The sequence below is a fragment of the Coregonus lavaretus genome (genome assembly GCF_964263955.1).
Source record: "Coregonus lavaretus genome assembly, chromosome: 17".
Taxonomy (NCBI): domain Eukaryota; kingdom Metazoa; phylum Chordata; class Actinopteri; order Salmoniformes; family Salmonidae; genus Coregonus; species Coregonus lavaretus.
In genome coordinates, this window is record NC_140004.1 from 21,668,483 (window position 1) to 21,694,226 (window position 25,744).

The 25,744-nt window shown below is 42.2% G+C and overlaps 1 protein-coding gene across 2 annotated transcripts; it reads left to right on the forward strand.

Moving 5' to 3' along the window:
* The first annotated feature begins 6,358 nt into the window (after nucleotides 1–6,358).
* LOC311144448 (mitoferrin-1-like) lies at nucleotides 6,359–17,821 on the forward strand. Of its 2 annotated transcripts, none has more exons than XM_084180466.1 (5): nucleotides 6,359–6,655; nucleotides 13,159–13,387; nucleotides 13,793–13,849; nucleotides 13,959–14,500; nucleotides 14,541–17,821. In XM_084180466.1, the coding sequence occupies exons 1-4, from the start codon at nucleotides 6,461–6,463 to the stop codon at nucleotides 14,489–14,491; spliced, it is 1,014 nt and encodes a 337-aa protein (XP_084036592.1). In that variant the 5' UTR covers nucleotides 6,359–6,460; the 3' UTR covers nucleotides 14,492–14,500; nucleotides 14,541–17,821. The 2 variants fall into 2 exon arrangements, with proteins under 2 accessions (XP_084036592.1, XP_084036593.1); XM_084180467.1 differs by adding an exon at nucleotides 11,686–11,731 and having other exon boundaries at nucleotides 6,641–6,655; nucleotides 13,959–17,821.
* Nucleotides 17,822–25,744: the final 7,923 nt, after the last annotated feature.

Consider the following 25,744-nt stretch of genomic DNA (forward strand, 5'->3'; position numbering starts at 1 on the left):
TTACATTAGAAGTGCCCATCCAAGAAGGCTCAAAGTCATTGGTCACAGATGAAATGACGTCAAATCACATTATATCTACAGTAGCTTTGATTGGACTGATCATGTCAACATCATACTTTCAAAATCTTAGCTAGCATTTGTCATCATGAGTCAAGTTGACAATCTAATGCCAAATCCTTTTTAATCCTTGTCATATGAAGAGAAATTATAGATCAAACTTATCGGTGCTCATCAGCCATTGGACATAAACATTACACAACAAGTTGGAAATCGCAAATTCAACAATGAGTGGTTTGGAAGTAATCAGTGGCTAACTGCAAGCATTGCAAAGCAATCACTAGCCTGCTATTCAGTGGAGTGGCTGTGTGGTCCCAAATCTGGGATTAAGGGTCTCTTTTCCAAGTTTAAAATGATAAACATTCAACATTGGCCATGCTGTCAATGAACCATGATGTGTGCCGTGCTCAAAACAACTGGAAACTCAGAACTGCGAAAACTTGACTTCAGTGAGTTCAAAACAACTTGGGAACTCTGGGGAAAAAAATTAGCTCCGACTGGGAAAATACTTTTTGAACGGTCATCCAACTCGGAATTGTAAATCCGGAACTCGGGCCTCTTTCTAGAGCTACGACCTGAAGATCAATAACGTCATCATGATTCGACCTTGTTTTTTTCCGAGTGCCCAGATGTCTTGAAAGCACCATAAAACCAGAGAATGCCAGACTTTGATGACATTTGCCCACGAAGGACCGTCCGCGCCACCTTCCTGTTCAAGTGGGCACAGCAAAACAAGGGGAATCCAAAAATGCATTGTATGCTGCTGCGTAAATTATGTAATATGCCAGGGAGATATGTATACTGTAGCTAAGAAAGTAATACTAAGTGTATGTTGTGTAGTAAGCTGTTAGTAGCCCATATGCCTCACCCTAATAATTTTGTATATTTTCCCATCTTAATTTAGCCTACTGTCCTGACTTGGTTGTGCACATGTAGCCTATAACCTGTTTTAGAGAATTGTAATCATCGATTATTTTAAGCGCTTTCATTGTCTGCTTAAATGCCCCCTTTATTTATCCTACCGTTCTGCCTTGGTGTACAGGGAGAACACTGTAAGAACGGCCCTGTTCTGAATTCTGTCGCTGTACATTTCAAAAGTGCTAAACAAATAGTTCGCTCATTAATGTCTTAATCGAAATTACGGATTGCCTCTTATCCGCTTGTCATCCCCTTATGCCATAGTTTGTACATCTCAATTGTCATTAGAAACCACATTTGTTTAAGCAAGTCAGCCATATCAGCTATGTTTTTTTAAAGGCAGTAAATGAGGCTGAATGAACTGTTTCGCTGCCAGATAAGGCTCCGCTGATAGCTAGGTGTAGCAGTGGTAAGATGTTGGGACTGCTGTTGGGCCTCTGCTGTTTGGACAGCTTAATGTAGGCCCTAAAAGTTTGTGGGCACCGTTTGTCACTGTTATAGTGCAATTAATGTATTGTTTAGTGTTGTTTGTGTAGTGGCTTTGCTGGCATGCATCCCATTTTTTTCCCCCACCAATATTTACATGCTAAAATCGCCTCTGATTATTATTATCACTGGATTGTTGGGAAAGAGCTCTCAAGGTAAGAATTTTACTGTACTCTTTTACACCTGTTGTATCCTGTGCACGTGGCGAATAAACTTTGATACTTGAAACCTAATCTGTGCACTTGAATAACTAAAAATAATTTGTATATCATTTTAAATGTTGAAAACAATACTTCCACTATAGTAAGCATGACTGAATATGTTGCTTGCTACTTAATCTACATGTCTTCTTCATGGCCTTCATGGCTGCCATAACTGCATTGATTATAGTTAAGTAAAGGTGTAGGATCTTAATTTGATTGCCTTGTTGCAGGAGAACTTTCCTGCAATGCAGGACATTTAAAACTTGATCCTGGACCTCCTGACGGGCCGCCCCCAGGTGGTGAGGGTAGGCAACAACGCATCCGCCACGCTGATCCTCAACAAGGGGGCCCCTCAGGTGTGTGCTTAGTCCCCTCCTGTACTCCCTGCTCACCCACAACTGCGTGGCCACGCACAACTCCAACACCATCATTAAGTTGCCGACGACACAACGGTGGTAGGCCTGATCACCTAAGACGATGAGGCAGCCTATAGAGAGGAGGCAGTTTGGTGCCAGGACAACAACCTCTCCCTCAACATGAGCAAGACAAAGGAGCTGATCATGGACTACAAGAAAAGGAGGGCCGAGCATGCCCCCATTCACATCAACAGGGCTGTAGAATGTTCTACAGCTGCACCGACGAGAGCATCCTGACTGGTTGCATCACTGCTTGGTATGGCAACTTCCCGGCATCCAACCGCAAGGAGCTACAGAGGGTAGTGCGTACGGCCCAGTACATCACTGGGGTCGAGCTTCCTGCAATCCAGGACCTCTATACCAGGCGGTGTTAGAGGAAAGCCCTAAAAATTCTCAAAGTCTCCAGCCACCCAAGTCATAGACTATTCTCTCTGCTACCACACGGCAAGCGGTACTGGAGCGGCAAGCCTGGGACCAAAAGCGGTTTCTAAACCCAAGCCATAAGACTGCTGAACAGTTAATCAAATGGCTACCCGGACTATTTGCGTTGACCCCCTTGTTTCTTATTTTTTGCACTGACTCTTCCCCAGGCTCGATGGACACCCACTGGACTCAAACCACACACACACACACACATGCATATTGACGCCACACACACACACATTCACATTCCTTCACACTCTTCACATACGCTGCTGCTGCTCTCTGTTTAATATCTATGCATAGTTACTTTACCCCTACCTACAGTACCAGTCAAAAGTTTGGACACACCTACTCATTCAAGTGTTTATTTTTATTTTTACTATTTTCTACATTGTAGAATAATAGTGAAGACAACAAAACTATGAAAAAACACATGGAATCATGTAGTAACCAAATAAGTGTTAAACAAATCAAAATATATTTTATATTTGAGATTCTTCAAAGTAGCCACCCTTTGCCTTGATGACAGCTTTGCACACTCTTGGCATACTCTCAACCAGCATCATGAGGAATGCTTTTCCAACAGTCTTGAAGGAGTTCCCACATATGCTGAGCAGTTGTTGGCTGCTTTTCCTTCACTCTGCGGTCCAACTCATCTTAAACCATCTCAATTGGGTTGAGGTCGGGTGATTGTGGAGGCAATGTCATCTGATGCAGCACTCCATCACTCTCCTTCTTGGTCAAATAGCCCTTACACAGCCTGGAGGTGTGTTGGGTCATTGTCCTGTTGAAAAACAAATGATAGTCCCACTAAGCCCAAACCAGATGGGATGGCGTATTGCTGCAGAATGCTGTGGTAGCCATGCTGGTTAAGTGTGCCTTGAATTCTAAATAAATCACAGACAGTGTGACCAGCAAAGCACCATCACACCTCCTCCTCCATGCTTCACGGCGGGAACCACACATGCGGAGATCATTCGTTCACCTACTCTGCGTCTCACAAAGACACGGCAGTTGGAACCAGAAATCTCAAATTTGGACTCATCAGACCAAAGGACAGATTTCCACCAGTCTAATGTCCATTGCTTGTGTTTCTTGGCCCAAGCAAGACTCTTCATCTTATTGGTGTCCTTTAGTAGTGGTTTCTTTGCAGCAATTCGACCATGAAGGCCTGATTCACGCAGTCTCCTCTGAACAGTTGATGTTGAGATGTGTCTGTTACTTGAACTCTGTGAAGCATTTATTTGGGCTGCAATCTGAGGTAGAGTTAACTCTAATTAACATATCCTCTGCAGCAGAGGTAACTCTGGGTCTTCCTTTCCTGTGGCGGTCCTCATGAGAGCCAGTTTCATCATAGCGCTTTATGTTTTTTGTGACTGCACTTGAAGAAACGTTCAAAGTTCTTGAAAATGTCAGGATTGAATGACCTTCGTGTCTTAAAGTAATGATGGACTGTCGTTTCTCTTTGCTTATTTGAGCTGTTCTTTCCATAATATTTACATTTTAGTCATTTAGCAGACGCTCTTATCCAGAGCGACTTACAGTTAGTGAGTGCATACATTTTTTTTCATACTGGCCCCATGTGGGAATCGAACCCACAACCCTGGCGTTGCAAACGCCATGCTCTACCAACTGAGCTACATCCCTGCCGGCCATTCCCTCCCATACCCTGGATGACGCTGGGCCAATTGTGCGCCGCCCCATGGGTCTCCCGGTCTTGGCCGGCTACGACAGAGCCTGGATTTGAACCAGGATCTCTAGTGGCACAGCTAGTACTGCGATGCAGTGCCTTAGACCACTGCGCCACTTGGTCTTTTACCAAATATGGCTATCTTCTGTATACCACCCCTAGCTTGTCACAATACAACTGATTGGCTCAAAGGCATTAAGATGGAAAGAAATTCCACAAATTAACTTTTAACATGGCACACCTGTTAATTGAAATGCATTCATGAAGCTGGTTGAGAGAATGCCAAGAATGTGCAAAGCTGTCATCAAGGCAAAGGGTGGCTATTCGAAGAATCTCAAATATAATATTTTGATTTGTTTAACACTTTTTTGGTTACTACATGATTCCATGTGTTTTTTCATAGTTTTGATGTCTTTATTTTTACTATTTTCTACATTGTAGAATAATATTGAAGAAAATCCTGGAATGGGTAAGTGTGTTCAAACTTTTGACTGGTACTGTACATGTACATATTACCTCAATTACCTCGACTAACCCTGGACCCCTGCACATTGACTCGGTGCCGGTACCCCTTGTATATAGCCTCATTATTGTTATAAAATTGATTTACTATTTTTCCTTTAGTTTATTTAGCAAATTTTTCGTACTAACTTTTTTGCAACTCTGCATTGCTGGTTAAGGGCTCGTAAGTAAGCATTTCACGGTAAAGTCTACACCTGTTGTATTCGGCACATGACAAATACACATTTATTTTATTTGAATTTGAGGTTTAAAAAGGCTTAATTTTCCCTTTCGAAAAATGTATCAACCCCTACAAAAATGTCCAGTAATTATGATCCACATAATAATTCAAATTTCCTGTTGCTGCAGCCTGCATGATTATTTTCCTGCTATAGCAAACTGGCTCAAATTAAGTTCCTATATCTGTAACTTCAAAGCAACAAGTCTCAAGTCTCAATCATACAGGCTTGTTGGTCTGGGAAAACCACATAGGAAACCACAAATGGGGCAGACACACTTCTACTAAAAAGGGTGAGGTTGAACATTGTCTGTTTCAGATTGCTTTACTACCATTTACTAAACAGATGTTGTGTGATAAGGGGACCACAACCCTGCTAATCTACACACCAAGGCACCCGCCCTCGGTGAAGAATACACCCTACATACCACCAAAACAAATCATTAAAAAAAAGTATTTCTTATTTAAGTTTACCTTTATGCAATATGGCATATGCAGTGCCGTATGCATTAAACATCATAAGTAGGCCTACCATTGACAAATAAACTTCATAGAAAAAAAAGGCTCAGAAAAGAATGTGCTACATCACTATCATCATGACATACATCAGCAGGAGTTTTAATATGCAGCAGCCTAGCCTGTTTCCACTCCTTGTAGGCTTCTCCATGCTAGCAGCCCTCTGCTCATGTTGATGATATTATGAGTGCTTCCTCATGCCACATGCTGTATTATATTGGCATTGTAGGTTATGTTTTAATAAGGGTAAAAATGTATTACTTTTGAAATAGACAGGGATCAATGACCTTTGTGACCATTTTGTCCATATTATGGTCAATGAGGGAATTATTTAAGCTGCCGAGGGTTGAACTGGTCAATGGCCCATCACTTCATTGGCCGAAAGCGGGAGAGAGGAGTGCCTTTCTCAATTTGAACAGTAATCTGCAGGGCTCAGTTATGTTGTCAACAAAGCAGCAGCATGATGCATCTTCCAGAAACATACAACATGTATTTTCCATAAAACAAATGTTAGAAGTTTTCATTGGGAAGGCAGATTAACCGTTTTTATCAAAAGCAATCCCCTTTGCATGGGAAAACACAGAAGCCTACTAATCCCACGTGTTTAACTAAATCATTTTTGTTTTGAGCAGACTTCGCGGTCGGACAGAGCGGGGCATCTGGCTCAGGTCTGGGAGGCAGCCCGGTTCCAAATCGAATGCGATCAATTTGCAGCCGGTGCAAAACACGCACACAAGAGCGCCAGGACGAGATTAATCGAACCCCCTCATTGAAAAGCTCTGTCAATTCTGTGAACAGGCTATCACTTGCGGGCTACTTTTCATTGGACAATTCCGGCTGTTGGTCCCGCCTCATTTTCGATTTTCTGGATGTTCATTGCTCAAACTAGACAGCTATCGTGTATTCTTTTGACGTCATCTAGGCGCTCGAACTCGTTGATGATGTTGTGGTTATCCATGCCGCCGATTTAGTGCTTGTGTGTAAAGATCTCATTTTGATCAGTCTCCCCCGCATGGAGTTGTGCGCTGACCCGGTGGTGGCAACCTTGGAGATGTCGGAGATTAAAGGTAAAGATGGAGAGCTTTCGGAAGGCGACGGTGACTACGAGAGTTTGCCACCTCATGCCTCATTGACAATCCACATGACAGCCGGAGCCGTGGCTGGAATCCTGGAGCACACCGTGATGTACCCCGTGGACTCTGTCAAGGTAGGCATGCTAGCTAGCTAGCTAGCCCATCAACAACTGTCAACCAAGTGATGGGCTCAATAACCATTTTCATTCGTATCATTATGCATTTCTGCGTTCCAGCTCATCAGCAAGCAGGGGAGGAAATAACCTTACCAGTTTTACATGTGTGAACGCTAGGTAGTTGGCTAGACGCTAGCGCTAATTAGCCAGCTACTAGCCAGCTAACTTACGCGTTATGAGACATGCCTTTGCATAGCAATACACTCGCTCGCATATGTGAAATACCCCGTCTCCCTGAACGTACTGGCCCTGTTAATTAATGAAACATCATGCAATTGAACTTTTCCAGTATTTAGCCGCACACTTAGCTACAACTGCTAACTAGCTTAGTTAGCTAGCTTGTTTGCTAAAACTTTCAAAACCATCAGCCTTCAAGTTCAGAGTGAAGCCTGCACATGTAGACATAACTCTCTGACATTGCCCACACAGAGTGCCCATTTGTTCTATACAATTCTTGACTGTACCCACATCTGAACTTACTAAACTGATTGTCAGACAATTGAGGCAAAAAGGTGACGGTCACATGGCTGTGCGCCAGGTTAGAGCTGTCAAAGGTGCTCAAATGTAATTGACACTGTGGCAAACTGTAGATAGTGGTTAATATTGTTTCACGGTTCAATGTAAAATATACTAAACCAAATTGTTTATTCCTGGACTAGAGTCAAAGTTTATGGGCTTCTAGGTAACCTATAATATGAGGACATACAAGTTAAGTTTAAGTGGCTGTGAACTTTGTCCCCTGCTATGCCCCCTCATTGCATACCGGTTGTTATTATTTCCCAGCTCATTCAGTGAAGTTCATTCATACACATTTATTGAAGTACATTGCATGTACATAGAAACACTTTTGACTTGACACATCAACAGAGAACACCCTACACAGAATAAAGCTTGTGGCAAAAAAGGTATAGGCTACATAGTCCAACTTTTTAAATCTCAGTCAGACCATCAGAATGAGATGATCGGACATGGAGCCAAATTAGCCTGTGTGTCTATTCAACAGGGTTACACAAGCCATTGTCGCCACTTCCTCCTCTGTAACTGCAAGAATCTGTAGTTGGACCTTTCACGCTGTCCGTCTTACAACTGAAGGTTTTAGAGCCAGACTTTACACGTCTGGTCAACACACAGCCAAACATAGCCACATTGTTCCACCAATTAGGTGCCTTTTGAGTGCAGTAACTTAGTGAAAAAACGTTTTATTTCACCAAATTTTATAATTCTGTCATAAAGATCACATGTTCACTAAAAAAACATGTTTTCCCATCTCGAAAAAAACACACAAAAAAAGTTGACGACTTCATCTTAAATCATCCCTAAATCCCCTTGTGACGGGGCAATTGAATGCAAGCTTCATAAAAAAATGTACATTGTTAAAAAATGTCTAGCCTGTCTATGGGTAACAGGGCTGACGTGTTATGCTCGACCCATTCAGTGTTCCACCAGTAAATGGAGTAGTAGTTAGAGTAGATCCAGCTCACCTGCTTTTACACTATGATTTGGCTATTAGATGTTCAATGTTTCTTTTAGACATTTTTTTTCTCAAAAGGAATAGTTTCACCAAATTAAAATGAGAGTTCAGTTCACGTAACAAGGTTGACCTTAAAATGGAGGACAGGTTTTTTTTAACCTTAAAATGAATCACTAATCAAATGAACTAAATAATAATATTCAGAAATCACTGTCAAAGCAACAAAATAACTAGGGCTTTACAATAATGTTGGTGAAAACTTGGATAAATGTTGGGGTTAAGTGGGTTAATCTTTCTAGAAGTTAGAGGATGCACAGAGGGACATATCAAAATGCTGCATTTTGGCACTTTAGCAAGTCTTTATTCCTCTTAAAATTAAATATTGGTGCACAATTTCTACTTAACGTATCAAAGGGATGCAAAAGGAACTCATTTCGTGGACGACCATGCTATAAACTTATTTTTTATGAAGGAATAGTTTAGAGTTATGTAGATATCCTATAGGCCTACTTCTAATTGTCCACAAAAATACTGTATCTTAGGTCTAAAAGTTTAGTGACATGGGGAAACATGACAACAACAAAAAAGCTCATCACTTCAATTGTATGTCATTGGGCTTGGCCTATTCAGTGGCTGACATTTCTCAGAGGCTATTAAGCAATCACAGAGAAGACGGGATGAAGAAAGAGGGCACCAGGGGGATTTCTCGTCTCAGGAGAGACGTGTGACAGTGCAGGAAAGTGTTGACCAAGTCTTGGTAAAGTAAGGAAACAATAACCTGGTTGTTGACTTTCCTTTGTAATAATGATTGTTATAACTGACAATCTTTATTTTTGAGTGTGGACAAACAAACTTGAGAATTCACAAAGGCTACATGAATTCATAAAACAATTACCCATGTACTAGATTTAGGACCTACATGAATGACACCACAGGACCTGGGCTATCCTTACTTTCTATTTGTGGGAGAGTTGTAGGGAGTAACTATACGTCCCTCTCTGTGCTACTACTAGAAGTGTTGGGTGTTATCTTCATCTCCAAGTGTGTAAGCATTTGGAATCAGTCACATACAGAAAAAGGGTGTGTGCACTATCTTTCTCTTTTACAGCTGATTAGCAAACTGCCATACAGCCTCTGCTAGCCATGGGATGCACTCCTGAAGTGCATTTACACTCATGCCATGCACAAATATTTAATCATTACTTTTCATGTAAAAGAAACACAGAATACACTGACGTCCATAGCCTCCAGTAGGTTCTGGTCTCCCAGTTCTATCACGGTAGGGTGACTTTAACCCCTACAGTTTGAGGTTTCTCAGGCTTCTGATGTTAGCTTGCTGCTGATGAAGTCACTCCCTGCTGAAGAGTTAAAGCAGCGGTGTCACACAGAAACAGGGATTCCCTGCCCCATGTCTACACTACAACCTCCATTCATTGTCATGGAAGAGTGGGGAAAAAACAGTACTTCTTATGCTGGCCATAGAACCTTAATGAATTTGGCTGTCGCCAGCCCTGCTTTTCTCTCCAGCCCAAAATAAGCAGGATGAGCTGGTGCAATTTTTCCAATCCAGTGCCCAATGGGTCCCCTTCCTCCTCGCCAGTTGGAAGGGTGCCATTAATGTTAACTGAAAGTGAAGAGTTTTTTAAAACCAAAATCTTAGCTAAGAAATACAGTTACCGAAACTATTTGAGTTGATCACATGGATGTATTGGAGATGGGAATTGTGGTATACTTTTGTTATGACTTCACAGAGAGTTAGCCTAGCCTTAGATCCTGGTAGCATATACTTACTAATAGTTTTATTACTGTGTCATCACCAAATCGTGTTATTTTATTTTGAGATCTACTGCTTCCTCTTATGAAGTATGTCTTAAAGATCCAATGTAGCTGTTTTTATCTCAATATCAAATAATGTATATTTAACAATTAAGTACCTTACTGCGATATGTTTTCAATTAAAATGGTTAAAAAAAATATATATAGCGCTTCTTAGTGAAGAGCAATTTCTCAAGCAAGCATTTTGCTAGGACTGCCTAAGTGAGGTGCCTAATTGGATGAGACTAATGGGAGGGATATGTAACCTGAACTAGCTGTTATTGGCAGAGAGGTTTGGAACCCACTTTGTTATTAGTCTAACTTATACCGCCTGATGATGTCTCCAGGCAGGCCAAAACTCCATCCCACCAAAGCAGGCTGAAATTTCCAGCGGCCTTTTCAAACAGCTCTTACACTAAAAGGGCATTATCATCATTTTCACAATTTCAGTATTATTCCTACGTCATAGTGTGGAAATATATATAAAACACTCAAAATATCACGCCTTTGACTGCACTGTGCCTTTTAAGCCCATCAGGAATGCATTTCCTGGTAGTAAACTAAGATCAGTTGCAGTAGAACAACGCAAACAAATGACTCATTGTGTGTCATGCAGCAGATTTATTTCTCCTAATTATTACATTGTTGGAGATTTTACATTACTTAGTTGTCGGACAAGGTGAGAAAATAAACCAGATGAAATAAGGTCACCAAGTTTGTCTAATATTCGATCAATAGGCTAGTTTCCTAGTTCTTTGGCACAGCCAGAAAGAGTAGCCATTTTAATTGCCAGAGGCGTTGTAATTGCCAGAGGCTGTGATAAACGCCAACTGGGATAAAGCAAGCTCTGTTTTGTCAAGTGGCCAAATGATTACAGACAGAGGCAGGCAAAGTCTCTCTCTGCAAGGCTGAGCCCAGAAGTACTTAATGAGCGTAGAGTATAGAAAAATAGAAAAATGTTTGACAGCACAGTCTCATTCTGTACTCTTTCTTCACCACATCGCTCAATTTGTTTTTAGAAACGTCTCACTTCAGTGATGCTTAAGAGGGGAGGGGACACTTTACTTATCACTTAAAGGAGGCTCTGACAGGGGGTGGCCAGCACCTGGGCAGAGGTCCAACATGTATCAGTATTACAGCTCTGAGCCTGCTCCCCTTCCCAGGGTGCAGGGTCACACTACTACCGTCTGCAGGGGTATCTCATTCTCCACACATATCAACTGCTTGTGTGGTCCCCCCCCCCCTCCCCCTTAGAGCTCAACTACAGTAGCACTTCTGCAGGAATGTGATTATATTGTTAAAGTAAATAGTATTAAATATACATGTATAAACCTTCAACATTTTATATATGTCTATTATACAGTACATCATGCAGCCTAACTGATATCATGCAGAGATAATCCTGTGAAGCTGTAATGTGTTGTGGTTTCTCTAGAGCAAAGTTGCTAAGTAGATGGAATTACTTGGATGAGGAGGTTGAGATAATAACATAATAGGGAGGTAAGCTACAGACATGCAGTAGGCCTGCTGCTGTTAACTAAGGGCTGAATCCTAACTCGCTCAAGGATTAGGCCTACATTGTTAAATAGTGAGGCACTTCAGTGAGCCAGGTTTTCCTGAGTAGATCCTTTTTGTTTACAAAAGTACGCTCACTAGGCTAACTCATTTGTCAGCTTGTGACAATACCTCTCTGTTCTCCCAGGCTTGGATCAGATGCTGAAAACAGGTTAACAGAAAAACCTTAACAGGTGAGGACCAGGGCTGCCCAAATATTGGAGTAGGTTCAAAATCAAAGTCCTTGTACAGAATTGTTTGAGCAAATCTGCACGTATGCGTTTGATAAATGAATGAAGGTCATTGTCTCTTCAGTTCAATTGTCTAATTGTGTCTCTGGCTAGTTGGTGTGCCTTGTTATGATGGGTAGGCTAGCTTATTCCATACATTTTGCCTAGGTAATAACAGTAAAATATATACTGAATATACCCAACATTAGGAACACCTTCCTAATATTGAGTTGCACATCCTTTTGCCCTCACAACAGCCTCAATTCGTCGGGGCAAGGACTCTACAAGGGGTCGAAAGTGTTGCTCAGGGATGCTGGCCCATGTTGACTCTAATGCTTCCCACAGTTGTGTCAAGTTGGCTGGATGTCCTTTGGGTGTTGGACCATTCTTGATACACATGGGAAACTGTTGAGCGTGAAAAACCCAGCAGCGGTGCAGTTCTTGACACAAACTGGTGCGCCTGGCACCTACTACCATACCCTGTTCAAAGGCACTTAAATATTTTGTCTTGCCCATTCACCCTCTGAATGGCACACATACACAATCCATGTCTCAATTGTCTCAAGCCTTAAAAATCCTTCTTTAACCTGTCTTCTCCCCTTCATCTACACAGATTGAAGTGGATTTAACAAGTGACATCAATAAGAGATCATAGCTTTCACCTGGATTCACCTGGTCAGTCTGTCATGGAAGGAGCAGGTGTTATTAATGTCTTGTATACTCAGTGTATAGTTGTATAGACTACAGATAAGGCATTGCATTCACCCTTTCAAAGACACGTTGAGAGATAGATGCAAGATAAGTAATGTCACCTGTAAGTAAAAGATGACTACAGAAGCTAGTCTTGAAGGCACATGCAGAATCAGGCTCCTTGAGGTAGTGCTCAACAATGTGTGTGATTTGTGTAGAGTTTTAGTTCAGTTTGACAAACTTCACCTCAAAGTTTTATGAATCCCTCAAGCCAGATGTATCTGTAGGAAATTTAATTGATATTTTATTATTGGGGGGGGGGGGGGAACACAAGGCAAAATGCTAAGAACAATAAAACATGGCATGTCTTTTGGGCTGCACTACATTTTGGGCCAAATAAAATCATTGTTTGTGCTGTCCAAATAACTTGGCATGGCAGGGTATAACAGTGAACTGCCACAGCCCCCCACCCTAGGCCTGGGACACACACACACACACACACATCACTCAGAAAGGACATGAGTTCTGCCAAGAACAGACATGATCAAAAACATGGCGAGACATAAAATCACTGGAGAAACTATAACCTCCGAAACCCAGGTGAGTGTGGAGGTTTGACTATAGTCTGTAGTTTAGCAGGTTGTATAGACTACTTCATGAGAAGCTAGGGTCTCTCACTTCAAATATCCTTCTTTCTCCAGACCAGGATGCAGAGTTTGCAGCCAGACCCTAAGGCTCAGTACAGCAGCGTGTACGAGGCCCTAAGAAGGATCGTCCGGACGGAGGGTCTCCTCAGACCCCTAAGGGGCCTCAACATCACAATGCTGGGGGCCGGCCCTGCCCACGCCATCTACTTTGCCTGCTACGAACGTGTCAAGCACACACTCAGCGAGGTCATTCAGAATGGAGGAAACAGCCACATAGCCAATGGTGCAGTACAGTTCTGTTTCCCTTGGAATTCTAACTCACACTACACACTGGAAGGTCAGGGAACATGGCACAGGAAGAAGTTAATTGTTTTGGTAGTTTACATCTTTAGTCATTTAGCAGACGCTCTTATCCAGAGCGACTTAGTTAGGTGAGTGCATATTTTTTTATTTTTTTTCATACTGGCCCCCAGTGGGAATCGAACCCACAACCCTGGCGTTGCAAGCGCCATGCTCTACCAACTGAGCTACACGGGGCCCCATAGTTGTAGTTGTGTTGGCAGTTTTGATAAACTAACAGTATAAACAATTGGCTTGGTGAGAACTGATGTATTATTACGTGAGGTATTGTATGTTGATGGGTGGTAACATGCGGAGGCCTGACTGACTCTGTGTTTGTTCCAACTAGGACTGGCAGGCTGTGTGGCCACTGTGCTGCATGACGCGGTCATGAACCCAGCTGAAGGTAAGGCTTTCAAAGGGGGCTTTGGAGTGTTAGATTTGTACAGTATATTAACCCCCTTCTCTTAATTTCCCTGTCTGTGTGGTGGTGCTGTCTTTTAATGGTGTTTTAGTGGTGAAACAGCGGATGCAGATGTACAACTCTCCCTACCGGAACCTGTTGGACTGTGTTCGGACTATACAGCGCACTGAGGGGCTCGCAGCCTTCTACCGCAGCTACAGCACACAGCTGGCCATGAACATTCCCTTCCAGGCGGTCCACTTTATGACCTATGAGCTGATGCAGGAGCGCCTCAACCCCCACAGACAGTACCACCCCAGCAGCCACATACTGTCTGGGGCTGCGGCGGGGGCTGTGTCTGCAGCCATAACCACCCCGCTAGACGTGTGTAAGACCCTGCTCAACACACAGGAGAACGTAGCGCTCAGCTCCATGCACATCAGTGGTCACCTCACAGGCATGGCCAATGCCTTCAGGACAGTGTATCGCCTCGGTGGCATGGCTGCCTTCTTCAAAGGGATCCAGGCCCGGGTCATATACCAGATGCCCTCCACTGCCATCGCATGGTCAGTCTATGAGTTCTTTAAGTACTTCCTGACCAAGCAGCAGATGGAGCGAGAGGCTGGGACAGCAGGCCCAGACTGAGGAAGGGCTGTGGAGGGGGTAGACCACAATGTGACCACACCTGTACTAGAGGCTCCTTGCTCTCCTGTGGAATCAATGCAAAAAGCCTCATCATGGAGGCGACATCGTGTTCATAATTTATATCTGTGTGTGCTTTTGTATAATAATTCAAAGGGAAGTCACTGCAATGGAGGAAGTTTGAAAGACTTGCTGTGGTAGACCGTGGCACTCCTTACCCTTCACTTTCCTACCAAGCAAGCCCTTCTATTTCGCAGTGTCATTCATTAGAGGAGTGGAGGCTGTTACATGAACAGGAGCTGCCCAGAGATGATTAGTCTTTCCAGTAATGCAGAGAAAAGGGCATCTTCAGATGGCAACAGGCCCTTTTCCCAAATCACCTGTTCACTAAGCACACAACACTACCAACTTCGTCTATCACTATCTGGTGACAGTATTTTTATTATTATGTTGGGCTACATTCATACAGTATGTTTATAGATCTGATATGGGAACTTTTTATTTGTTTGACTTGCTTACCAGGGCTTGCGTTTTATGGATTCGGAAGAGACACATAGCTGTTTGCTTGTTTTATTTCCTTGTGTATTTATAAAGGACTGTTTGATTGAACACATTCCTGAGTTTTGCTGCACAGTAGACACAATTGCGCTTTCAAAGTGCCTCTTTATCATTGAAGGCTGCCACTACTTCAAAGCTTTTTGTGGTTTCCATGTCCTTAATAGAAATGGATTGGATTGATCATCATTGTTATCTCCATTATCATAATCATATGGTCTTTATATGTTACCTTTTCATCAATCATAGCAAGAAACCACTGATGTCAAAACCAAATGTACTGAAATAGGACCATATTGTTATTTTTCCTTGGCCAGAAGGTTGGCATCATACAATGTGCCTATAGTCTGAGCTAGCCTAAACCTTTTTCTGTTCTGTGTTGGAAATGCAGTTCTGAGAGTTACATACAGTAGTGCATCATTCCCTTTTGGCTCAACCCCTAAATGTTGTGCTGGGTATTTTCACTTTAGATAGGTCTTCATTCAAACCTCTGCGCCACTCAAAGTCTGCATTAGTTTAGTAGTTCAGTTATTTTGACCACACAGTGAAGTAAGTCTGCCCCCTTTTCCTGAGAGGTTACTGGAATCCCTCTCAATAACAAAGGTGTATAGGCCATAACGGCCCAAATATTAGTCTTGTTTGAGCACAGTAGTATGCTCTGGAATCACACCAATGTGAGTGTTTAGTATAAATTATATAACATTCTATGTTGCAGAGAAGAGGCAGCGTTTGTATATTTTAGTGAGTGATTGTTTCCCAGGAGGCATTTCATTATGCAGGTCCTCAGGTGAACCAAACATTAGCACAAAACCTGTCAGAGGCTGGTGGCATGGATTGCCTCGTCTCTGCATTCAGACACATCTGTGATGTTCATATTTAGCTTTTGATAAAAAATATCATGCTTGTAATAATGTACATAGTTGACATCTCTATTAAAATGATTTTATGTGAGATGAGCAAATTTGACAGATTAAAACAAAATAAAAAAACTCAATGTTCCAGACAGCAGAATTTGGAATGAGTACCACTGCAGCCCAGGGCAGTTAATCGGGCGAGTCCTTTAAGCATTGGGTACAGTCTGTAACAATGGGCCCAGTACTAATGGGTTACCAGATCAGCTGGTTGGCACGCTCTATTTATTATTTTTGTTTGGCCCATTTTAGTCACTTCCTGTGCTCTCCCTGCTCTCTTCCCAGGCTCTTGGCTCTGAGTTTTCCACTCAGAAGGCAGACATTCCTCCACATATTGCTGTAATCCACAAAGCTGCAAGATTTGTTTGTTTGCTTTTAATAAAATGTTGTTGGGTTTTTTCACCAGTGAAGTACAGATGGTTCTATGAGATCTCCAAAGATCACAGTCCCTTAGAAATGTAGGTTTATTCCTTGTTAAAATCTCAAAGATATGCATTGTATTGTATGCTTCCCATTTGCAAACCTGTAGCGGTGAACCTACCTGTAAACTGAAGCACTCATTCCTGTCCTTGTGCTTATTGGCAGGCCTCTCATTCCAAGCATAATCTCCTGCCAAAAAAGCTTTAGCATCTTATTCTTTGGACTACTTTAGTTGAGCTAGTCATTTGGCTGTCTTGAGGCTGTTTAAAAAGTCACTGTGTGTGCCTCAGCATTTTCATGAAAGGTAGAGATGAGAATTTCTTCAAACATTTCTATGAAGGCTGAAGTGTTTGGTTGAAGGGGACATTGAGTCTAAACTGGGACTAGCAGGTGAGCAGTGGTGAAACCTACGATGTTGCAGTATTCATAATGGAAAGAAGTTGGCACACTGCATGACCATTTATCTCTTTATTTCAATTTTAAGTCAGTTTAATGTGAGCCTTTTGTGGGTGTGTGTTTTATAGAGTTACACAAATGTTTTTCTAAATATCACAGCTATTGTAAATGTAAACGAATATGCAACACAGTAACACATTTAGGTTGATTTAAAGTCGATCTTATTGACAACAATACTGGACAGCTGAAGGTTCATTCATTTGATTACTAGTTCTGTGAAGGGGAACTCCAGACAATTATATATCATGCATGTTACTTACTATACAAATGCAAACATGCCACTTCTGTTCTATGCATTTCATTCGATTTTTATTAATCTTATGTTTTAAGAAATGATGGTCATACAATTGATAGAATTAATTATATTAAAAAAGCACTCGCCAGATATTTCAACCCCTCTTCAAATAATACTGATCCTATGTAGTCTTAGATGTTGAGCAGAACTGACCTTTTATTTAAGAAAACTGGAGTTAGAAATGGATAGTTACATGGGTTGGATGATATGTTTTAAATAAAATAATTAGACTTAACTAATCTGGTTCAGGGATTCAGTCTTATGTACTTTAACTTCTGAAACATTTTTGATAAAGTATCCACAGAACACAGGTCTTGCCTTGTTCAGACACATTACATTACAGCCCTAGATATCTAAGGGACAAAAAAAAAGTCTTAAAACCTTGCTTATTATCTAGCTTGTATAACTTGACCATGAGATCATTTCAATATAATGTACTTTAAGTATAAGTATTATGTATGCCCCATGAATAAGAGTGATTATATGTGTTAATGGAGATTTGGTGAATTTATATCTTATCCAGGGATGTTCATCATGTAACATTTTTGCTGCTTTTTGCGCACAACAAAACGACGGGGAAACTGGGATGATTTATGACAATAGAGTGCCATCTACAGTACAAGAATGTTAAATGATTGTGGTAATGCTGCTACAGTATATAACACTGGAGCTCAAATAAAATGCAAGTGATCAATGCTGTGTTTTACTGGATTCACTTATTATTTTTGTTAAACAATGTGATTTAATGGAGTGTCACTGAGGGCTCTCAATCTTAAAGTATATAAAAAGTATGTAGTCCCCTGTAGCTCAGTTGGTAGAGCATGGCACTTGCAACGCCAGGGTTGTGCGTTTGTTTCCCATGGGGGGCCAGTATGAAAATGTATGCACTAACTGTAAGTCACTCTGGATAAGAGCGTCTGCTAAATGACTAAAATGTAAATGTAAAATATAAAAGACCTTGAACTTTGCACTATAGTTCAAAATGTTCATAATGGATAGCCACCTCAAAGCAGACTGCTCACATGAGTGTGTTGTTAGAGAGTTGTAGCCAGGTCTATATTTATGAAATTATGATAGGGTGTTAATATTTTATGGTGAGAGTTTGTAAAAATTCACCATGTTTAATTGTTGCAATTGATAGGGTATAATATTGTCTTATATGCCTTTTTATGTTTTCTGAAATCATTTTGAAATCACCTAATTTCGTCTCTTCATTACCTACGCTTTGACCTTTTATAGCTGTTGTGACTTGAATATCTAAAATAACTTTTTGCTTAGTATAGGCTATGAAAGTGATGCGGCATTACAACATACTTCCGGGGGCAGTCCCCAGATCTTTTGAATGGGCTTGACGATTATATCATCAAATGCGTGAAAATGTGGTCATTTAAGATGTATATAAAATTGTTTGTGGATGAATTTACTTCTGCCAGATGCCTTTTAAGTTTTTTTGCTTAAGACCATTGCGGTACATTTTTGCCCATTGAAGACCATTCAAAAGGGTGAAGTTCGACAAGGCTACTTCCTGGAAAATGTAGCGTCACTTTTATAGCGTATTGTGATGTATCATTGTTATGAATGTATTCACCAACCACTCACACATAATATAACGAGGACGGCATACAATCAATGACAACCATCTTTCAATGACAACCATCAATGCAAGAGTATATCTGCTGATGGGAGAAAAAGAGCTGTGCTGGTACCATGGTAAGTACATCAGGGATCCTGTTTCACCGCTGTCCTGGGAAGTCTATGAATCTTCCCTTGTGCAACAATCTGGGCTGATTTAAACCACTCTCAGCTCCAGCAAATTTGTTAGCCAGTCACGGCATATTGGAGCACTGACAATGCCTGTGTTTGTGGTGGAGTTCGGGTTTTCCCTGTCTTTAAAGGAAGTAATCTCTTTGTTTTCCAAAGTATGAGTGGGTACCATGAAGAGCAGCATGATGGCGTCACGACCTCGCTATGTGCTGGATCTTAAGGGCCAATCAGATTCATGGGGAGATAGGACAGACCAGTTGCGATTTTAGCATGTAAATCTTGGTGACGCAAAAAAAACCAATATTTGGGATGCATGCCAGCAAAGCCACTACACAACACTAAACAATACATTCATTGCACTATAATGTTTACAAACGGTGCCCACAAACTGAAAGTCAGAACATACACTTAGTATTCATTTCTTGGCTACAGTATACATATCTCCCTGGCATATTACATAATTTAGGCAGCAGCATACAATACATTTTTGGACTCACCTTGTTGTGCTGTGTTCAATTGAACAGGAAGGTGGCGCGGCGGTCCTTCTTGTGGCCTCTAGAAAGAGGCCCGAAATCCCGACTTGGAATTCCGAGTTGGATGACTGTTCAAAATTATTTTCCCGTATTTTCCCAGTCGGAGCTAGTTTTATCCGAGTTCCCAGTTGTCTTGAACTCACTGAAGTCTGAGATTTCCCAGTTCCGAGTTTCCAGTTGTTTTGACCGCGGCAGAAGTCATGCTGGATTGACAGCATGGGTAATGTATTCAAACTTTTCTGGCCCATGGCGTTACCCCCTTTTTCGTGATATCCAGTTGGTTGTTACGATCTTGTCTCATAGCTGCAACTCCCCTACGGACTCGGCGAAGGTCAAGAGCCAAGCAGCACTGCTTGTTGACACACTGCTCACTTAACCAGCCACACCAGTGTGTCGGAGGAAACACTGTCGAACTGACGACTGAAGTCAGCTTGCAGGTGCCCGGGACACCACAAGGAGTCGCTAGAGCACGATGAGCCAAGGACATTCCGGCCGGCCAAACACTCCCCTAACCTGGACGACACTGGGCCAATTGTGCGCTCCTTATGGGTCTCCCGGTCACATCCGGCTGTGACACAGCCTGGGATCGAACCCGGGGCTGCAGTGGCGCATTAGCACTAATTGTTGAATTTGCGATTTTCAACTTGTTGTGTAATGTTTATGTCCAATGGCCGATGAGCACTGATACGTTTTATCTATAGTTTCTCATCATATGACAAGGATTGAAAAGGATTTGCCAGTAGATTGCCGACTTGATGCATGATGATGACTGCTTGTCTAGCTTGCTAGTTTAAGATTTTGAAGGTATGATGTTGACATGATCAGTCCAATCAAAGCTATGGTAGATATCACTAGAGAATATTACCAACCCCTACGCTCCATATTTTCAGCTGGCTGCCCCACCACCATTGAAAGCACTGAGCTAGGCTGAAACACCTGTATTTTGGAGCTGCCTTATTCAAGAAAGCAAAAAAGAGACCATGTTTGTATGCAGCTTTATTAAATCAATTTATTAAGTTATGTTTATTATTTTTTCACTTTAGTCATTATAGATATACTTACCACTTCAAAGCAACATTTATTTCCTCATTATTGATATCACAGGCATGAGTATTAAAACAATGTGGTGTCCCTCTGTTCCCATGCAGTTCCTCTTTCTACAGTATGGCAACTATGGACTCATGGTACTCACTGCAATGTTTATATGCTTTAATGGCTCCATGTTATGATGGGTGTTTATGATCCTCTCTGTGTGGGAAGGTGCATTGGGACATCCCCCCTTTCAACCCCTCATCTTTGACATTGGAAAAGACAGTTTGTACCGGTGGCGGAGAGACACTCCCTCTGTCTGAGCGCAAAGAAATACGATGTAGAGGAAGAGAGACAAACAAGGAGGAGGTTGTTTTACTCTACTGTGTTTGTAAATCAATGTACCATGTCCCTCACAGCTCCTGGAAGTGCAGGCTACACAATAGCACGTGGGGTTATTATAAACTCAGCAAAAAAAGAAACGTCCCTTTTTCAGGACCCTGTCTTTCAAAGATAATTTGTACAAATCCAAATTACTTCACAGATCTTCATTGTAAAGGGTTTAAACACTGTTTCCCATGCTTGTTCAATGAACCATAAACAATTAATGAACATGCACCTGTGGAACGGTCGTTAAGACACTAACAGCTTACAGACGGTAGGCAATGAAGGTCACAGTTATGAAAACTTAGGACACTAAAGAGGCCTTTCTACTGACTCTGAAAAACACCAAAAGAAAGATGCCCAGGGTCCCTGCTCATCTGCGTGAACGTGCCTTAGGCATGCTGCAAGGAGGCATGAGGACTGCAGATGTGTCCAGGGCAATAAATTGCAATGTCCATACTATGAGACGCCTAAGACAATGCTACAGGGAGACAGGACGGACAGCTGATCATCCTCGCAGTGGCAGACCACGTGTAACAACACCTGCACAGGATCGGTACATCCGAACATCACACCTGCGGGACAGGTACAGGATGGCAAGAACAACTGCCCGAGTTACATCAGGAACGCACAATCCCTCCATCAGTGCTCAGACTGTCCGCAATAGGTTGAGAGAGGCTGGACTGAGGGCTTGTAGGCCTGTTGTAAGGCAGGTCCTCACCAGACATCACCGGCAACAACGTTGCCTATGGGCACAAACCCACCGTTGCTGGACCAGACAGGACTGGCAAAAAGTGCTCTTCACTGACGAGACGCAGTTTTGTCTCACCAGGGGTGATGGTCGGATTCGCGTTTATCGTCGAAGGAATGAGCCCTACCCTGAGGCCTGTACTCTGGAGCGGGATCGATTTGGAGGTGGAGGGTCCGTCATGGTCTGGGGTGGTGTGTCACAGCATCATCGGACTGAGCTTGTTGTCATTGCAGGCAATCTCAATGCTGTGCGTTACAGGGAAGACATCCTCCTCCCTCATGTGGTACCCTTCCTGCAGGCTCATCCTGACATGACCCTCCAGCATGACAATGCCACCAGCCATACTGCTCGTTCTGTGCGTGATTTCCTGCAAGAAAGGAATGTCAGGGTTCTGCCATGGCCAGCGAAGAGGCCAGATCTCAATCCCATTGAGCACGTCTGGGAACTGTTGGATCGGAGGGTGAGGGCTAGGGCCATTCCCCCCAGAAATGTCCAGGAACTTGCAGGTGCTTTGGTGGAAGAGTGGGGTAACATCTCACAGCAAGAACTGGCAAATCTGGTGCAGCCCATGAGGAGGAGATACACTGCAGTCCTTAATGCAGCTGGTGGACACACCAGATACTGACTGTTACTTTTGATTTTGACCCCCCTTTGTTCAGGGACACATTATTCAATTTCTGTTAGTCACATGTCTGTGGAACTTGTTCAGTTTATGTCTCAGTTGTTGAATCTTGTTATGTTCATACAAATATTTACACATGTTAAGTTTGCTGAAAATAAATGCAGTTGACAGTGAGAGGACATTTCTTTTTTTGCTGAGTTTTGTTCTAACCTTCAGCTATGGCTGTCAACAAGCTCCTTTATCTTGATAGGCATGTTCTTTTACACCATGTTGCAAGAGACACACTGATAGATACTGTCAGATTTCTAATCCATCAAAACTACCTGTGTGCTCCAAGGGCCTTGTTCACAAAATATAGCTTGCTAGAGATGATGGGAGACCACTTATTTGAGCACTTGAATGGGGATTTAGTCATCAGTTTTACAGTTATTCTTTCATTTAGAGCATCTCTTTAAATTTAACTTCACATTGGCATAATAATGAGAAACCATAAGCATCATTCCACCTTAGATTCTTTGACTCCATATATCATGGTATCCTTTAGAGTGGAAAACCTGTTGTGAGTGTCTCAACAACATAACTCAACAACATAAGCAAGGGATGCTTGGTTGAATCAACTCCTTTGACAGCATCCCGTGCAGAGCAAGTCAACGTAACACAGATGCAGAACCCAGACCTGCTCTGCCTTGCGTGTGCCACGTTGACCGACCGATGAGCACTACAAGAAGGAAACATGAACAAAAAACACACTTAAAAGAATAGCAACCAACTCTAGGGTGAGCAAACACCGATGAAAAACGAGCAGCACCTGTACAGTGGAAGCTTTTGACATCTTATTGTTAGACTATGAAAACATGTATAGCGAAACTACACTGAACAAAAATATAAACGCAACATGCAATCATTTCAAAGATTTTACTGAGTGACAGTTTATAAGGAAATCAGTCAATTGAAATAAATAAATTAGGCCCTAATCTATGGATTTCACATACAGTTGAAGTCGGAAGTTTACATACACCTTAGCCAAATATATTTAAACTCAGTTTTTCACAATTCCTGACATTGAATCCTAGTAAAAATTCCCTGTCTTAGGTCAGTTAGGATCACCAATTTATTTTAAGAATGTGAAATGTCAGAATAATAGTAGAGAAAATTATTTCTTTCATCACATTCCCAGTGGGTCAGAAGTTTACATACACTCAATTAGTATTTGGTAGCATTGCCTTTAAATTGTTTAACTTGGGTCAAACGTTTTGGGTAACCTTTTTTGGCCCATTCCTCCTGACAGAGATGGTGTAACTGAGTCAGGTTTGTAGGCCTCCTTGCTCGCACACACTTTTTCAGTTCTGCCCACAAATTTTCTATAGGATTGAGGTCAGGGCTTTGTGATGGCCACTCCAATACCTTCACTTTGTTGTCCTTAAGCCATTTTTTCACAACTTTGGAAGTATGCTTGGGATCATTGTCCATTTGGAAGACCCATTTGCGACCAAGCTTTAACTTCCTGACTGATGTCTTGAGATGTTGCTTCAATATATCCACATAATTTTCCTTCCTCATGATGCCATCTATTTTGTGAAGTGCACCAGTCCCTCCTGCAGCAAAGCACCCCCACAGCATGATGCTGCCACCCTCGTGCTTCATGATTGGGATGGTGTTCTTCGGCTTGCAAGCCCCCCCTATTTCCTCCAAACATAATGATGGTCATTATGGCCAAACAGTTCTATTTTTGTTTCATCAGACCAGAGGACATTTCTCCAAAAAGTATGATCTTTGTCCCCATGTGCAGTTGCAAACCGTAGTCTGGCTTTTTTATGCCGGTTTTGGAGCAGTGGCTTCTTCCTTGCTGAGCGGCCTTTCAGGTTATGTCGATATAGGACTCATTTTACTGTGGATATAGATACTTTTGTACCTGTTTCCTCCAGCATCTTCACAAGGTCCTTTACTGTTGTTCTGGGACTGATTTGCACTTTTCGCACCAAAGTACGTTCATCTCTAGGAGACAGAATGCGTCTCCTTCGTGAGCGGTATGACGGCTGCGGGGTCCCATGGTGTTTATACTTGCGTACTTGTCACGTTCGTTTAAGGACGGGTCAGACCAAGGCGCAGCGTGAAATGCATACATGTTTATTTCACCGATAAACACACGAACAAACCAACGAAACATGAAGTCCTAAGGCTAAACACAATACAAGCCTCAAACACGGAACAAGATCCCACAACTAATGAATGCAAACAGGCTGCCTAAGTATGATCCCCAATCAGAGACAACGAGTGACAGCTGTCTCTGATTGGGAATCACACCCGGCCAAACATAGAAATAAAAAACCTAGAACGTCCACACCCTGACTCACCATACAAGAGTCCCATGAGTCAGGGCGTGACAGTACTATTGTTTGTACAGATGAACGTGGTACCTTCAGGTGTTTGGAAATTGCTCCCAAGGATGAACCAGACTTGTGGAGGTCTACAATTATTTTTCTGAGGTCTTGGCTGATTTCTTTTGATTTTCCCATGATGTCAAGCAAAGAGGCACTGTGTTTGAACGTAGGCCTTGAAATACATCCACAGGTACACCTCCAATTGACTCAAATGATGTCAATTAGCCTATCAGAAGCTTCTAAAGCCATGACATCATTTTCTGGAATATTCCAAGCTGTTTAAAGGCACAGTCAACTTAGTGTATGTAAACTTCTGACCCACTGGAATTGTGATACAGTTAATTATAAGTGAAATAATCTGTCTGTAAACAATTGTTGGAAAAATTACTTGTGTCATGCACAAAGTATATGTCCTAACCGACTTGAAATTTGTGGAGTGGTTGAAAAACGAGTTTTAATGACTCCAACCTAAGTGTATGTAAACTTCCGACTTCAACTGTAACTGGGAATACAGATATGTATCTGTTGGTCACAGATACCTTTTTAAAAAAGTAGGGGCATGGAGCAGAAAACCAGTTAGTATCTGGTGTGACCATTTGCCTCATGCAGCGCGACACATCTCCTTCACATAGAGTTGGTCAGGCTTTTGATTGTGGCCTGTGGAATGTTGTCCCACTCCTCTTCAATGGCTGTGTGTAGTTGCTGGATATTGGCGGTAACTGGAACACGCTGTCGTACACGTCGATCCAGAGCATCCCAAACATGCTCAATGGGTGACATGTCTGTTGAGTATGCAGGCCATGGAAAAACTGGGACATTTTCAGGAATTGTGTACAGATCCTTACGATATAGGGCCGTGAATTATCATGCTGAAACATGAGGTGATGGTGGTGGATGAATGGCACGACAATGGACCTCAGGATCTCGTCACAGTATCTCTGTGCATTCAAACTGCCATAGATAAAATGCAATTGTGTTTCTTGTCCGTAGCTTATGCCTGCCCATACCAAACCCCACCACCATGTGGCACTCTGTTCACAATGTTGACATCAGCAAACCGCTGCCATCTGCCCGGTACAGTTGAAACCAGGATTCATCCGTGAAGAGCACACTTCTCCAGTGTGCCAGTGGCCATCGAAGGTGAGCATTTGCCCA